At 41.1% G+C, this 17,834-nt stretch overlaps 1 protein-coding gene and 1 long non-coding RNA gene across 2 annotated transcripts in view; one reads left to right on the top strand and one right to left on the bottom strand.

Annotated features, from left to right (window-relative positions):
* Positions 1-186: 186 nt before the first annotated feature.
* Positions 187-17,834, bottom strand: part of LOC129375966 (ephrin-A2-like) — an 81,941-nt gene continuing 64,293 nt past the window's right edge. The window contains exons 2-4 of the mRNA XM_055055368.1: positions 6,900-7,192; positions 5,811-5,876; positions 187-3,760 (exon numbers count right to left, since the gene is read on the bottom strand). Coding sequence (XP_054911343.1) covers positions 3,636-3,760; positions 5,811-5,876; positions 6,900-7,192 — 484 coding nt within the window. The 3' untranslated portion in view covers positions 187-3,635. The remainder of the gene's footprint in view (positions 3,761-5,810; positions 5,877-6,899; positions 7,193-17,834) is intronic.
* On the top strand, positions 4,102-7,779 carry LOC129376058 (uncharacterized). The gene is made up of 3 exons (XR_008607707.1): positions 4,102-4,481; positions 7,469-7,618; positions 7,708-7,779. It is a non-coding gene; the product is annotated as an uncharacterized LOC129376058 (long non-coding RNA).

Below are 17,834 nucleotides of genomic sequence, written 5' to 3'. Positions count from 1 at the left end.
CAGGAACATTTAAAGGAACAGTTTGGACTTTTCCTTAAATTAACATAATTTAATTTAACAGATTAATATCTGTTATGTTTAAAAATCTCCCGTCAGGGTTAAAAATTATTAAAATATTTTCATACTTTGCTCTAATTTCAATTACAAATCAGTTTATATGAAATAATTCAGACAAAGCTTATTGAGTGGAACTTAAATCTTCTTTTTAATAGCAGTGACTTTTTATCAAACACAGGTTCATATCGTAACATTTTCTCTCTGAAATATAATTTATTTCTCCTGCTCATGCAGCGCAGGCTAACAAAAGGAGGCCTGTGACCTCTGACCTCTCCGGAGCCAATCAGATAAATGCTTTAACTTTACAACAGGACTTTATAAGCATCCAATAAGAAAATATAAAAAAACGGATTTTTTTTGTCTTTGAAAGAATAGAATATGGAGACATTTTGATGTAGAAAAACATTTCCTTCTTGAATACACTTAGCTTTATTTTCTGTAACTATTCCTCTTCTTTTATGTTTAGTGCCACAAAAAAACTAAATTCATTCACACGAAATCATCGTTAACATGGCAACAGAACCCACTGAACCAGAACCAGCAACAGAACCAGAACTCACAGGACTACAGCGACCAGAATGCATCGTGATTCAGGCAGGAACCAAACAGGAACTAAAACAACAGCAAACATCAGACTTTACATCGTGTGATAATCTCCTGGGTTTCAAAACAACATGGCGAAAGGAAACGTCCGTTCTGGAAACGTTTTCGCCCGTCTTCCGTCACAGTGCCGCCGTTTGAGATACTGCATTTCCCAGCATGCCCCTGGCTCCTCCGCTCACAAGGACACGCCTCCCTCCATCGGGATGGAAGGACGTCATGAGGTGATGAAGACAACACAAAGTTTGGGGTTTTTCTGATGAAAGGCGCCACCACAAGGTGGCGCTGTTTCGCAGTCATTAAAAATTCAGCACCAGTGGGGGAGGGGGAGAAAAAGGCCATTTATATATTTGTACATTTGTATTTTTCGCAGGACATTCGGTTTTACTTTTTATTTACAACAAAACGACAAAATTTAGAAAATAAGAAGGAAGCTCCGCCCCTTTAAATCATCCACCAGCCCAAACCCGACTCCAAAGAAGCATCCAATAAAAAAGTTTAGCAAGTCTTTGGCAGGTTTTCAGGAAGGAAAGGCGTCGGGGCGTTGGCTGCTGCTGGGCCGGACGGTTTATAATCCGATTATTAACGATGAAGATCACAGTCAGAGCTGAGCCACAACATCCACAAACACAGTTCACCAAGTCTGAGGACGTTTAGACGCATCGCAAGCAGCACCATCGCAAAACTGCAATGGAAACGTTTATCACATCATAAGAGTCACTTGATCAACAACTGGATGTTGCTACTGGAGGAAACGACAAAGAAGACGACAGGAAGTGTCCATTTAATGGAAACGCTGCAATTTTGAAGAAGGGTTTGTCAATGTTGGCAGAATATCGACGTTTTGCTGACATTTGTAGTGAAAATGCAGCTAAACTGGAAACTGGCCTTAAAATTGTGCAAATTGGAATCAAGAAAATTAATTTGCTTCATTGGAAACATCAATTTCTAAAAAAAAACTCCAGTTTTATGCGCCAAGGTGAGGTTGTTTTTCTGCTGTATCAAAATTAATGTGTTTCACAAAACTGCAATGGAAACCTTTCTTCGCATCACTCGGGCCACATGTTACTACTGGCGGAAATGACAAAGAAGATGACAGGAAGTGTCCGTTTAATGAAATGTTGAAAGTTTTTCAACATTAGCAGAATATCAACGTTTTGCTGACATATGTAATGAAAACAGTTATTGAGAGTAACACACCTTTCAGCCCGTTATGTCTGACTGATGTGACTCATGAATATTTGAGTAACTTTGTGGTTTTTGCATTGATTTTGTTGCCGGTGGAAACTGTCTCGCTGCGACCATCGGTGATTGAAACATGGCCGCCTCTGGGTGGAGCCTTCCCCTCTTCATGCAGACAGATGAAGTTCCCAGTGATGAAAGCTGCAGATGGTTTCAGTCTCTGATGAGTTTCTCAGGCTGAAGCTGGACTCCACTGACCAACAAGCTGCACAGGTAGAACTGAACTCCTTTCATTCACAAGGGATCCAAAAATAACTCATTTATCTAAATAACTACTCATCGTTCATTTAAACATTGCTTCAATTGATCTCTTATTGCTGTAATTTTTAATTATTGCAGATTGAAACTAAAAGATTTCATGGAACAGGGAGAAACTTCAGTATTTTGGTGAAGTTTTCCAGACATGTTGACAGTTTGCTAAAGCGGCAGTGTTTAATGTGGCCACCAGATGGCACTGTTCATTGTTAATGAAACCTTTAAACTATTTTTATCTGTCATATTTATAAGGAAATTAACATGTCTAGTTTAAAAAATGCTATTTTTTATTAATTCACAAATTTATTACAATCAAAAAAAATATTTTGAAGCATAATTACATTTTATTTGTGAAACAAAAGTATTATTTTGGGAGAGATTTCAACATAGAAAGTGTGAATTTGGTTAAATTTTCCTCAAAGTTCGGGTAAATAAATGAAGTTTCCATTTAAAAACCACAGACTAGTTGGAGAGAGTTTGACTTTCTCATTACAGGTGACCTAGAACAGGTGAGGACAGACCTATGGATAAAATAAAATATGTTCTTCACATTTCCTGCACAAAATCATATTTAGAGGATGAGATTTTACCTGTCTTGTCTCTTTAAATCCAAATAAGCTGCCGCTGGCCACGCCCCCAACTGTTGCATGTGAGAATGACTGCAGAATTATACAACTGTACATCTTTGAAAAGCAGAAGTGGAGCCTCCTGCACAACCAACTAAAATGCATCAAGTGGCTTCTGGATGGTAAGTCAACAACAAAACACTCTTTTCCAGCAGCCATTGTACAGCGCTACCCTCAGCTGGAGTTCCCTTTGGGTTGCTAGGTAACGGGCGTAGCTCAGCTGGGGTTGCTAGGTAACGTTCCAGAGGTTTTTGAAACGACTTGTTTTCTAGACACCAAAAAACATAAATTTATTGCCAGAAAAACTCCTGGCTGATTTTTTAAATGCTTAAAATTGTTTGTAGGAATTGTTGAGACTCAAATGGAAGCATTAAAACGTGCAAAATGTGAATTTTACGTAATAGAAGCTCGTTAAGGTTTCAGTAAGATTTAGTTAGTCTTAATGGAAAAGAGTGAAACATGTCGACGTTTCAAACCGTTTTGTTTCAGGTGAGCAACAGCTGGCATGGCCTTAGCGAGGCTTCAAGATCAGACGTACAAAACTTTGGCTTCAACTTGAAAATGAACAAAATGAGATTTTAAAGAATGAACGGATTTTTTTAAACACGTTTCCTGAAATGCATGAATTCCAGCCAGCTGTGAACATGGAGGTCAGTGGAGCCTCAGCGCTCAGATCTGAAACAGAGTTTTTGCTTTTTTAACAGAAAAGTTTCCAGAAACTCCAGACGCAGCTCCTCCCGCTGCCGGTCTCCGCCTCCTCATCCACGTCCAGGAAAAGGTCAGAGGTCAGGGAGCGGGAGCTGCGCCCGCTTCCCAAATGTGTCCCGGCCGCAGCGGGAGGGAGAGGAGGAGGTGCTACGAGGAGGCGAGGAGCAGGATGAGGAGGAGGGAGAGCAACATGGCGGACGGCAGAGCCGGGCTGCCGCCGCCGGTGGTGTCGTCCGTCAGGAAGGGCTCTGGAGATTCATAGATGGAGTCGTCTGAAAGAAAAACATTTAAACTGATGATGCACTCTGATACCGATGCTCTCTGAGCTCCAGTATCGGCTGATCCAATACAGAAAGAGCTGAACCGACTCAAAACGCTTCGTTTTTCGTTTATTCATAACTCAATACAGTAAAAACAACAAGCAGCTGCAGCATCGCTCAGAGACGACCGAGCAAACTGTGTTTTCACAGGTTCTGGTTCTGGTTCGTTTTATAAAACCAACCCGAGCCGGACAGAACCGAGCCTGGCAGAACCGAGCCTGGCAGAACCGAGCCGGACAGAACCGAGCCGGGCAGAACCGAGCCTGGCAGAACCGAGCCGGGCAGAACCGAGCCTGGCAGAACCGAGCCGGGCAGAACCGAGCCGGGCAGAACCGAGCCGGACAGAACCGAGCCGGGCAGAACCGAGCCTGGGTGCCGTCAGGTGGGTCTGTGCAGCTGTGCATGTTGAGCAGCAGAGTGACTGACAGGCCCAGCCGGCGCCGCTCTAGTGTTGGTCTCAGTAATGAGTCTTTCAGCTCATCTGCTCCACAAAGCGGAGATGAGAATCAGTTGAGAATCAGTTGAGCATCGTCCAGCGGAGGAGAGAGCGCCCCCTACTGCAGGAGCAGCAAGTGTTTCACACAAACACGCTTCTAACGGCCCAAATTCACACCAGATGTCGGAACAACCCCAGTGATCCTCTTCACGTGTGAATCAGGGAAAACGATACGCGGTAAGTACTGATGTTTCAGTCAATACTCTGAAAAGCCTCGGTTGGTAGAAACAGCTTCAAGATGTGGAGAAACCAGTTTAAATCTTTGTTGGGTTTGATTTCATCTTCATTTTGACACAATTAACGGTTCTGGAACGTTTGCAATGGATTCTCTTTATATATTTATAGATTTGCTCAGCTGGGATATTTGACAGTTTAGTCGGCAAACAGCAAACAATAAGGCTGGATAATAAACCAATAACGATACATATCGCAATAAATATCGATAGGTATAGAATATTCAATATGTAGAATATTCTCTGAACTCTGACCCAGAGCTGCACAGCATTCTGGGAGATGTAGGAAAGGCTTCACAGCTAGATAAAAACTAGCTAGGTGATATGCTTAAAATAAGACAAAACTAACAAATCACTTTCCATATGGGAGATTATTTAAGTCAATAATTCATTAATATTGATTATTTCACTTCCATCATGATAAAAATGTTCCTGTACATTTGAACAAATATTTTTTCAGCAGAGCTCATTTCACATGAAATTTCTTTATTATTTATGAGTTTTATGTTTTCAGCCTGAGGAACGTTAGAACGCCTGACCCAGTACAAACTGGTTTCATCCCAGTTTGGTTGAAATGTCTTCAAATGAAACAAAATTGGTGCCAAAAGTTTGATGTGATTCTGATTTTAAAGATACTAATCAATATTTCTAGAGGTCATTAAAGGTCAGGCTCTCTACATTTACAAACACAAAACACATTTGGTGTCTATGGAAGAATATTAGAGCCAATACAAAGAACAAATAAAAAAGTTGATTTTATTCCCTCAAAATTTTGACTTTAATCTCAGAATTATGAGATCAATCATTGTTGAAGGCAGACAGGCTGTCTGACTTTAGTTGGTGTGTTAATGCAGCAGCTGTTTATGGAGCTAAATTGCAGCCACAAATTTTGTTCAACAGAACAAAATGAAACTGACAAAAATGAAAATTAAAAATTATTTTGAAACTGAAAAAAAAAGAATCTGAAAAGTAGTTTTGAACTTTTTTGAATTTTTTTTTTAGTTTTAACTTTTTGGCCACAGTTTTGCTCCATAGCTATTTACTGAAGCATGAAAATGAATTAAGTCTGTCAAGTTTAGGTTCAAATTTCTTTAGAAATGATTGTTTCATTATAAACTATGTGAATAATAAAAGCCTGGTGACCATGAAGTGCTGAATGAATCCTTTTTAATTCGTGGGTTTTGTTTCGGACTCGCTGTTTTTAGCCTTTCAGCTCCTGCAGGATCAGATCTGGACCTTTTGAACATGAAGTCAAAGGTTAAAAACGACTCACTGCTCGGTTTGACGTAGATCTTCAGCTTCAGGCACGGCTTCCCAGCCAGGTTGGGATGTGGAGACGCTGCAGAGGAAACACAAAGGAAACCAGTTTGAAGCCTCCACATCATAATGGAAACCAGTTTAAAACAGCAAAACAACAAAAGCGCCATATATGGGCGTTCCTGAGCTTCAGTCGTTTTTTTTTAAATTCATGAATTCATGGTGAATTTTTAAAGTGCTCAGAATTTAAATGTGAGAAAACAGGGGAAGGAAACAAGGAAGGAAACAAGGAAGCGTCCCGGCTCATCACCCCTCCACTGCCGTGCTTCAGCCTCAGTGTGTTTCTGCCCACATCTCCCCGTGCTTTTCCCCACAGCAGCGTTTCTGATCTTGGGATAATTTGGTTTTCTGGTAGCTGAGCTGAATTTAATCCAGATGAATAAATGAATTTATAAAACGGTTTTGAATGAAACTGCAGATTCAGATTCTTTGTTCTGCTGTTTGACGTTGAGCGAGACTCAGAGAGATGATGTTTTATTCATGTTTCTGCTTATTTCACTCAGAGTCATTAAGTGTCATTTGGAGCGAGCGGCGGTTCTGAGCCTTTCAGTCCAAACGGGACAATTTAGGAAAATTATTTAGGAAAATGTAGGAAATGTTTTCCAGCTTGGAGGATAAATTACGTCCAGAAGCGTCAGAATTGCAGTGAGTTTCTGACAGTTCTGACCCGATCCAGTGAACCCGGCGCGTTCAGACGGCGATCCAATCGACAGGAAATAACGGCTTCATGTTGGATAATTAAATAATTCACAAAGTGAATCAATCAGCTGGTTCTGGTCGATCCAGTTTATCAGTAAGTAGAAAAAGAAAGTGAATCCTCTCTTTCATTAAAGAAGAAGCCCAGATGGGAAAACTGTGTGGAAAAGTAAGTACACCCCAACAGGGAACGAGGAAAGGAAACTCACCAAAAGCTGAAAAAAAAAGCTATTCCCAAAATCTGGTCAGAATAAATTAAAAATTTGCTTAAGAGAATCAGCTGCGGTTTTCAGCGGTCCAGTCAAAGCCCAGACCTGCAGCTGCCCTCCGGTGACCTTCAGGTACTCACAGATGTAGTAGTACTCGTGTCCCGGCCGGAACTCGAAGCCCAGGCTGAAGGGCGTGAAGAGCTGGAACTTCTCGGAGAACTTGAGCGGCCCGTTTGGGCTCTGCGGCCGGTTGCACTCCCAGCGCTTGAAGCCGTTGCGATAGTGGCTGCAGCTCATGTAGCCGTCGTAGTTCACCATGTACAGGATGTAGTGCTCCATGCGCTCCGCCGGCTCCGGCGCCTCGTAGTGCGGGCAGTAGATGTCCAGGTAGTCGTTGATCGCCACCTCCACCGTGTAGTCGCCCCGGAAGAACCTGGAGGGAAAACGGACGTTTCACGTTCAGCCGCAAATCCTTCAACAGGCCGGGAAACGTCTGGGGCGTCCAAACAGCAACTCGCCGACTCCACAGCCAGAAAACAAAACCTACTTTAAAAACTAAAATCAAAACGTTTTCAAGAGAATTTGTTTCCGGCTCAACAATAAATTGAGCATGAAATATTTACAAAATAGTTAGATTTTTTTTTTACAGTGATGAAAGGTGTAAAGCATCATGAAGCCAAAATTACTTTGTGAGATTTTTGTATTTTAGAGCCTCATGTGGAGCCAACAAGAAAACAACATGGACGGGAAGTCAACAGCAAAACACTTTGTCTTTTCCAGCAGCCATTGTACAACGCAGACAGAACCACACCGTCCTGGAGCTCGGCTGCTAGCGGCTGCTAGCTAACCACAAAGGAAGGTTTCTGAAGCAGCTCGTTTACAAAAATGTCACAAAAATAAAGTGAAATATATTATATATTTATTTTTGACATTTTTTCCTTTGATCAGGTCTTAAAAAAGAGAGAAGAAAAAAGTGAAGGACAAAAAGGGAATAAAAGTCAACTGGGAAAAAGAAGCAAAAAGGAGTTTGTGATGTTAAAATGTTTTTTTCCTTCCTAAAAGAAGAAGAAGAAGAAAATAAGGGAAAGAAAAAGCTGAAAAGTTTGATTTTTTCATGTAAAATGTTTCTTCTAACAAGACAGAACAGAAAACAATAAAAAATTACAATTTCTGTACACTTTTTAATTTTTTTATTCCAAAGGATACAAGAAAAACTGCAGAAAACTAAACAAGAAGGAAAAAATAAAGTTTTTCCTAGCAGAGCATCGATGATCTGAGGTTCATCAAGTTAAATTTGCTGATTTTAAGGTCAAGCTGAATAATTATTGGTTGGACCAGAAACTGATTATTTAATCAATCACTTTTAGTCCTGCTAAACAACCTGTGATCTAACGCAACGAGAACCGTAACGGCGACTTCCTGCTTTCATGTTTTACTGTTTCCTGAAAATAAAAACACACACTGAAACATTTCAGGTCTGCAGCAGCTTCATGTTTCTAACATGAGCCTGCAGACGACATGAAAGCAGAAAAAAACTTTCTGAGTCCAGGTTAATCCATCCCAGAGCTCAGCGCACACAGCTCCAAACTGCACACATGGAAACAATTGATCAGCGGCCGGCTGTGTGTGCATGTTTCCCCGAGAGGCAGCGATTAATCAGAGCGCGCCGTTTATCAGAGCGATTTGCTGTTTACAGATGGGAGACGCGGCTACCAGCTGGACCCGCTTCCTGCCGGCGCCGGCCGCTCAGAACCGCTCAGAGGAGGCGGGAAAACTCCAGGAGATAAAAGAAATGAAACAAAATGAAACGGATGCAAACAGCAGCAGACACCAAAAACCCGTCACTCAGCAGAAACGGTTAAATTTCACTATGACAAACAGACAGATGAAAACAAAACACCAATAAATAAAGACGAGACCAAAGCTTCACTATAACCAGTTAGTTTCCTCCATTTTCTCCCCACACACTTCATGAGCAGGTCAAAGGTCAAACTCAGGAGAAAACCTGAAGTGTCCCTGATGAAACACCTGACAGGAATCCGTCCTGCCGGTTCCTCTGGAGGCTTCGCCTCAGACGCATCAACATGTAATGACTGCAGGCTGAAACCTCCAGAGACAGAAACTAATGAGGCTGGAAAACTGGAACTCCACCCATCTGGGATTCCAGGTGAGGAAAAGGAGCGCTCCCTCGGCGCGGTGCCGGTCCCTGCAGACGACGGGAGGCGGCGGCGGTTTCATTACCGTAACCTTAAACCGAGTCTTCACCTGGAAGTGTTGCAGCTCTGAGCTGGAGCTTCGCCTCGTTCCCCTGCTGCGGCCCGGAAAACCCGGTTCCAGTCCGCAGAACTTAAATCTCAGGCCAGCTAAACATGTTCCAAACCCAGATTTCCTGTTTGAGCTCGAGAGGAGGCAGTTTTACACGGCCTGCATTTCCTAAATCATTCCCCTGCTGGTAATAAGGTCTGAAAACTAATTCAGCACCACAGCTTCCTCCTCACCGACACATAAATCTGAGCTTTTTATGCAATCAGAGAACAAAAACTCTTCAAATATACGGAGAGGTCAACCTTTACAGAGCACCTTGTTATGAACGGGGAGTTTCCACACAAATAAATCCCAACTTAAACAGGAATCAGAGTAAATCACTGAATAAATGTAGTTTTTACCTTTTCAGAAATGTGAGATCCTGCAATAAAAAATTCATTTATGGGTTTAAAAAAAGTGCCAAAAATCACTTTTAGCTGATAAATTGTTGGTAAATTTTCATTTTACTAAACTGGGAGATTCAGTTTTCTTAATCACAAATATAAAGGTTTATTTATTATCCTTTTTTGAATAAAGAGACATAAATACATTTTTCCTCTGTATGAAGTTAAATCAGACCAAACTTTTTTTGTTTTAGTTTAATTAAAATTATCTGAATTATTTCTAAATGTTTGACTCATCATACAGTTTGAACTGACAAAATGTTTGCAAACTTTCCAATTTGAGTAAAAATACAAAAAAATCTTAAATAAATTCTTCTGCCCTTCAACAAACAGAAATAAATTTTATCATTTCATTTCAAAACCTTTTCGATGCTAAAGTACTGAATAAATGGTCAGAAACAGAGATTTATTGTTTTTCATCAGCTTCATTCATCAAACCACTTTAGAAACGTGAACGCTGACATTAGCATTAGCATCATGTTTAGCATCCAGGATATTTGATTAGCTTTGCTGATTGGCTAACTCCTTTAGCACGACACGTTGATCGTCTCTTCCAGTCCCATCATGTTGTCCTCGCCTGTGCGTCAGATTTACAGTCGTACCAGAAACACAATCCTGAAGTTCCAGGCGTAATTTTTAACGCTTTAAAATCTCTGTAATTAAATAACCTAAATAAACCCGCTTAGACATTTTGGACACACAAATTTTTTTTTCTTTTTTGTAAATATATATATATATATATATATATATATATATATATATATATATATATATATATATATATATATATATATATATATATATATATATATATATATATATAAAGTTTTTATTATTATTATTTTTTTTTTTTTACAAAAAGACGATAAGGTTGTATTAGAGCAAAGATGCCTGGTTCCAGTCAGACGGTCCTGGGGAAGAACTTTCTGTTTGGTTTGGATCAGAACCGGGCCGAGGACGGCACCCTGCGGAGCGCCAGTGCTGATGGCTGATGAGCAGAACGAGATTATAAATGAACTCTGATGTTTTAATGCTCCAGTGAGGAAGTTTCAGGTTGTCTTCCTGGTTCTGACCCAGTGGGATAAAGTCCAGGTGAAGCCCGATTTGTTCTGACCCGGGTTCCTGCAAACTGGTGAAACATGGTGAGACGTTCATGTTTCGATGTTCTGGTTTATTTCATTCATCTAAATGGTTTTCAGTTTGACAGAGACGTGGAATCTGGAGGATCCGTGACAAACTGCAGAGAAACTTTAAACTTTTAAAGTGATTTTGTTTCCTGATTTCTCCTCACAGCTGCTGCACTGTTGATGTATAATTAGCATAATTTAGCACAAAGACACAGATTTTTTTACTCTGACAGATGCAACAATCGATCTCACCAAAGCAAACTAATCAAACTTCACGTCTCTTTGAATATTCACGACGTTCAGGAAAAATCGACGGCGCCGTTAAAGTTGCTGAAGCAGCAGAGGAGGGAGTGGAGGCCGTCCAATTAACGGGGCCAATTCAGTCCAATTAACGGGGCCAATTCAGATTTTGGTAATGAGGTTTTCCTCGCGCTGATTTGGTTTGTTTTGGTCGGTCCTGATTAGCTGGTTAATCACAGCTTGTTTCAGATTCAGCTCGAGCGACGTGGAACCAAAAAATGAACCGTTAGATTTATACATTTTGACATGTCTGTGATGAAATCATCGTTTATTGACATCAAATTAAACACCTATTAAATCACTTTGATTGTGCTGCTAACTACAGAAACTTTAAGGTTTGGTTACATCAATCCAAACTCCAGAAAACTTTCTTTTTTTTATTGAAGGCTCAACAGATGAAAGAAAATATGTAATTATTAATTAAAGGAGAACTGAAAAGTGTTTTTAAGCTAACATCAGGTGAAGGAAAATCATAAAATATGCTTGGAAATATGTTGAAAAGCCTCTCAGTTATTCTCAACATTTTCCAAAAGATAAAAAAGAAGAAAAAAAATCAAGCCTAACTGGAAAATGACTTATAAAAATAAACTTATAAAATAAAGGCAAACAGAGAGAATGAGGTTTTTATTATTTCAAGCAGGAATGCGTTTGTGTCAGACAGCTGTGCATGTAATTATCAGATTATTAGTTTTAACGAAGCAATAAATCCACAATTTGTACAGTAATGATTGTAACTGCTAAAAAGGTAGGAAGTAGACTGCAGCGCAGGGCATTCTGGGTAAATACAACCAAATCAATGGTGTAATGCTAACGCTAGCAGGAGAAAACGCTCATGATTTATCAGCAAAGACTAAAGAGAACGAAAATCTGACGTCTCATTTAGTTTCCATCTGGTGAAGAAGGAAGTTGGTCTCAGTGTCTTCAGAGGATTTTGATTTGTTTCCTTCAGTGGTTTGTGATGCAGCGCCCCCTCAGGCCAGGAGGGGAACAGGTTGGTTGACTCAGCAGAAAGAGAAAGAACCACAAATGATGTAATTTTGGAGTTTATCAAACTATCAGGGGGGAAAAAGGCCTTAAAAATCCTCCAGAATATCGGTGAAAGGAAAATGGCAAAACAGCTTTAGGGAGTCTGAAAACTTGTTGGTCAAGAAAGTTTGATTCCTTGACATGAAAACATCAAGAATCATAAGATTTAAAACTTCTGCCCAATAACTTTAGGAAATTCCTGGAAGTTCAGCACCTTGACAAACACAGAGGAGTTATTCTACGATCCAAACGGTTCCCTTAAAACCGCATCATCATAAAAACACTTTGACTTCAGAGTTCCTCGCTGCTGATTATTCCCATCTGACCTGAATGCAGCATCAGTGCTGCCCTGATTGAGTTTGGGTTGCTGGATGAGAGCAGCTGGAGCATCACAGAAGACGCATCCTGCTGAATGAAAACGATCCCGATGATGAGACAGGACAGCGAGATGCTTCTCTCCTCCGCTTCGCCCTCTTTGTCTTTTCTAACACCATTAGCAAAGTGCATGCTAACTTGGTTAGCTGAAGGATCGGGTGACGCTAACAGCTGGGAGTGGAGGCGATGCGTTCACTGAACTCTGTCCCCCTCGGTTCTCACATCATTACTCATCACTCTAATGGACCGAGGCTCTCTGTCCGTCTCAGCTGGGTGACCAGGGTCACCACCTCCATCAGCATTAGCATCATCCTTAGAGGACCAGAGATTGGCTGACTAATTGATTGAAAGACTGACGGAGGAGTCAGGAAATTAAGTTTAAAACCAGAGAAGAATCAGCAAAAGCAGCAGAAAACAAAATGTCTGGAGTTGAAGCAGAAGGAACAAAGTACCAAACTCTGCAGACTGAGGCCCAAAACTTCTCTACACAGCAGCAACTGACAGAAATGACTGAAAACCAGGACTAAAGACAAGAACATGGGAGAGTAGCAGCTAAAACAGCAAACATTTGATGCACTTAGGACTAAAGGGTGGAAAATGAAGTGGAGCGATACCCCAAGGTAAAACAAAACCAAGAAAATAATCTATTTCTGCTAAACGCTTCGGGCAACTCGTCCAAACATCAAACATTAAAGCCATCAAAACATCAGTTACAGCATCAGAATACAGGAGGAAAATCATGGAGGACAAACTACAAGTCACAGCAAATCATTTCAGCACAATCTGAAAACTACCAGCTGAAATCTAGATAAATAAAAAAATACCAAAACAAACCAAAACTCCGGCCATTTTGAATCCGATTCAGACGGAAATCACAAGATATTTCATTGCAAATTAGGAATAAATCATAAAATGATGGAATAAACCAGAACTACAAATCCCAAATGACATCAGAGAAACCAGGAAGAAACTTGACAACCATCACATTCATCCCTCCATTAGTCATGTGTTCATCTTTCCTCATTCTCTGTTTTTTGTTTTAGTTTAAAACCTGACAGCTGCAGAAAAACCTGCGTTAAATAAACTGATAAATCTGGAAAAGTCTGGAATGTCGAAGGAATACTGAACCAAAGCGGAGCTAAAACTACGGATGAACTGATCCAGTACCTGACTGGTACCGGTCCGATACACAAAAACACCTGAACTGACTGAAAACGTTAAAAAACATGAATTTGATCAGTAAAGAAACTGAAACTGACAGAAACAGCAGATCAAATATGTTGGTCAAAAAAAACCTGAAAAAACTTTCAGAGGGTCAGAAATGTAATTACCAATTCTAAATAAAATGTAAAATAAATGTTAAAAAGCTCAGAGCACAAATCACAGAAGCAGATCTGTTTTGCTGCAGCAGCATGTTTCCTCTGCTCTTACATCGACGTAAATCCATTTCATTTCCATTCACTGCTGTGATGTCAGAACTCCCAGAACCCCTCGGCGTGATTTATGATTTAATCTGGGCCGGTCTCTGAAGGTCAGGTGGATTAGATCCAGGTCACGAGCCGATGGGGGTCGGGTCAAGGTCATTTATCAGCGTTCCTGACAGGGCGGAGATAACAAAGGCTCTCCAGCGTGAACAGAAGAGACCGGCTGCCGACAGATTAACGAGGTCCGGTTCAGGGAGCGTCGACGCGCCGCTAATGGGACCAGAGGAACCAGGTTCATTCTGCTCAGGTGGTCCGGACTCCAGTATCAAAGCGAGCCTGCTGGCCGAACCGTGACAGAACCGACCCAGAACCCAGAACCAACCCAGAACAGACCCAAAACCAACCCAGAACCGACCCGAACCCAGAACCGACCCAGAACCAGATCAGTTGTTGATTCCGATAAAAAACTCCTTGGCAGATGCTTCTGTACAGTTTTAAGCTGTTCTTTTGCATTTTGAGTCGTTTTTCTCCAGTGAAAGATCAATCAACTGCTACATTAGTTGATGATGATGCCAATAACTGATCATCATGATTAATCCGATTACTTGTTTCAGCTCTACTTTAAAATATTGTTGTTAAAGTGTTTACCAGACACATCGACCCATTTTATCGCATATTCATCTATGTTACCTTCGGTTATTATAAAAAGGCTGAATATATCAAATGTGACTTTGAAGAAATTTGAAGCATTGAAATTGGGTCCCTGTCTCTTTAAGAAGCTCCTACTCTTTCTGGAGCTTTGCCTTCAGGACGTCCTTCCAACATGGCTCCTCTATTGACCCTTTAACGACGCTTTCAGCAGCGCTGCTCTGAGCAGCAGCTCCTTTAACGAGCTCAGCGGTTCCTGTTTGCTAAATGCTATTGGCTAGTCTGAAGGAGCTCGGAGGCGACGCTGGGTCCAATCACGCGTTCTGCACAGTTGAGTGGTTGCCATGGAGAGGAAAGGATCTCTGAGACCTGAATGAATCAAAGCAACACTGCAGGTGTGTTTTTGATGAGTGATTTTAACGATGCTGCTCCTCACTGCATCGCTGCTTTAATAAATCCAAGTTGTGCAAGCGGAGTGAGATGAAAACATGCTGCTCAGTGCGGCTGGAACTCCTCCGAAGTTTCCCCAGAATATCCGAACAGCGACGCGTGACATCATGCAGCCACATTTCTGCAGTTATTGGATTAGAGTTAATGATGGAGAAGGATTTTCCCACAGCAGCCGCAGAGAGCAGCTTTATTATTTCTGCCCTGCAGTCACATGATCGATGCCCTCTGGAGATACTCGCCTCTCCATTGTGCGTTAATGTAACGTGACTCTGCACTGACAAGGCTGGCCTACAATGGCTGCAGTGTTTCCTCCTGGTTCAGACAAGAAGTTACAAGCTGCAAGACAAAACTATCTGATTTGCTGTGTGAACACCTGATCCTCCCAGCTGAACACACACCGGGTCCGATCCGGGTCCGATCCGGGTCCGATCCGGGCTAGAGGAAGGAGAAACCTTCAGCCTTTGCCTCACACGACGTCGCCCAATCAAACCCGAGCAAAACAACAGCTCCAACTTCACTCCTTCATTGAAACAGCCGCTGCTGGTTTCCCACCGAGTCCAGATGACAACAACCAGATTTACCATAATTACAGCAAAATATGTTTTACTGAGGAATCAGACAAACAGCATTTAGTCTGTTTTTTACTCCAGATTATAAAGTAAAAATTATTCCATCATTTTATTATTTCCATCCCAACAACGTACTAAAACCTCACTTCGTTAACGTTTCCTACATTTTGCATTTAGAGAATTTAATTTTGAAAAATTTCTTCAGCCTAATTATTTTTGGTTTTGATCTTTAAAATACAAAAATTTCTATTGATTTTACATTTTGGTCAATTTGATGATGTTGTTCTTAAATATTAAACAACTGATCTTTTTATCAACTTAGTTGAGTCGAGTTTTCACCAAATAAATACTTTCTCACTCTTGATTCATTTCTTAATTACTTTTTAGCTGCTGCTAATTGGCTGCAGTTTTTGGATTTTCCACCTGTCTGCGACACATTTCGCAGTAAAACCAGAACTCTGCGGTTTATAAATGCAGCAATGTTGCAATGTCCATTCAGGAGTTAATATTAGCCGTTTTACTCTCATTATTACATTGAAATAACATCTTAGACCCGGCGATGAGCTGCTCTGCAAACAAAATGACCCCAATATTCGTCATGCATCGACGTCAAAAGCTTCTGTTACAAATGTGTGCAGTTATGCAGATGTCTATGTGTATTTGATATTTTGGTAAACTGTTATGTATAAAAATAGGGCAGGCTAGTAAAGCTTTGGCATCAGCCGGTTCCTTTTTTGGTAAATTATTGGTTTGTTTATTGTTATTTTTTTGTTTCCTGTGTTTCATGTAAATGACAATTTTCCAAAATAAAGTCAGTTCAAATGTGCAAAAGTTTATTTGTATTCTGCTAATGTCAGAAAAAAAACAAATCTGGTGTTTTTATTAAATAAGAAACAATGAAAATCACAAGCAAATAAGTTAGTTCATATGATAAGTGATTAAAAACCTCCGGCGCCATCGTCCTTCTGCCGCTTCCTGCCATCTTCTTATGGGCAGCTCCACCTTGTGGTGTGGAGTGATATGACCCTACATGACATAATTTATTTTCCAAATATCAAACTGGTTGACGTTTGCAGAGCAACACGGGCTCCTTTGGAGGAGAATGGTCCGTTATTTTACACATCACAAAGCAGAAAGCTTCCATAACAGACATTGCATGCTGGGAAAATGCACCGCCAAAGTGTCCCGTCTCCTCGCTGCCCCAAAATCCCTGAGGAATGTTTCCGACACGTTGTTGAATCTACGCCACGAAGATTTAAGACAGTCATGAAAGCAAAATGGAGTCCAACATGATATCAGTAAGGTGGCAGTTGAGCCATAATTCTCCAACAGGAGGTGTTAGCAGCGCCGCAGTCCTGACCGGCCGCGTCGGAGCTGAAGGATTCCTCACCGCCGTATTATTCCAAAAATGTCGGATCGTGTTAACTGAACATGTTACACAGCAGCAGCCACATGTTGACTGTAAAATGACACTGGGGCTCTTGGCTGTGGTACCACAGTGACCCATGATGAACTGTGTGTGTGTGTGTGTGTGTGTGTGTGTGTGTGTGTGTGTGTGTGTGTGTGTGTGTGTGTGTGTGTGTGTGTGTGTGTGTGTGTGTGTGTGTGTGTGTGTGTGTGTGACCAGAACACAGTCGGCAGTGTGTGCTGCTCTCACACTGATCCGTTTTAGGTCTGGCTCTGCTCAAAGACGTCTTTATGATTTAAATGTTTAAAATCGGAGAAGAAACTCATTTCACTCGCCCATGAAAATGGCTGCAAAGACATGAACAATTATACAACCATACGTCTTTGAAAAGTATTAGTAGAGCCTCCTGCACAGCCAACGAGAATGCAGTAGGTGGTTTCTGGATGGTAAGTCATCAACAAAACAGTTGTCTTTCCCAGCAGCCATTGTACAGCTACAGATGAACTGATCCGATATCAATATCAGTGACAACGCGGCCAATCTATTCAGTCTAATTCTACACTTTGTGCTACGAGTGACGCCATGTTTTATTATTTATTTAGAATTCCTGATGTCCCTTTCTGAGCCATTTGAAAGAAAGTTTGGTGCAGTTTATCTTTACATGTTTGACCAAGCTGGTGAAGCTATACATAGATCCCACAAGAGCTGCCATCTTGGTAGGCTACATGCTTAGCTTGCAGATAAAGGCTACATTCGTTAAGCTAATTTTGTTAGTTCGGCTGAAAATAAACCTCAAATCTGTTTTGGTATCTGAAGTTAAAAAAAGTGGATTAAAAAAAAACTCTGCCGGGGTTGCTAGGTAACGGGGCTGGGGTTGCTAGGTAACGGGGCCTGGGTTGCTAGGTAACGGGGCTGGGGTTGCTAGGTAACGGGCAGCGCCTGCTGATTTGTGAACATTTTGAAGGATTTTGAAGCGGCTCGTCTTCCAGACAACAAAAAACTTGAGCTCATTTCCAGAATGCAGCTGGATGGTTCTGGGT

The sequence above is a fragment of the Poeciliopsis prolifica genome, unplaced genomic scaffold (assembly GCF_027474105.1).
Source record: "Poeciliopsis prolifica strain line A6 unplaced genomic scaffold, Auburn_PproV2 SCAFFOLD002, whole genome shotgun sequence".
Classification (NCBI taxonomy): Eukaryota; Metazoa; Chordata; class Actinopteri; order Cyprinodontiformes; family Poeciliidae; genus Poeciliopsis; species Poeciliopsis prolifica.
The sequence above is the reverse complement of the archived record's forward strand: the minus strand, read 5'-3'. Positions and strand labels throughout refer to the sequence as shown.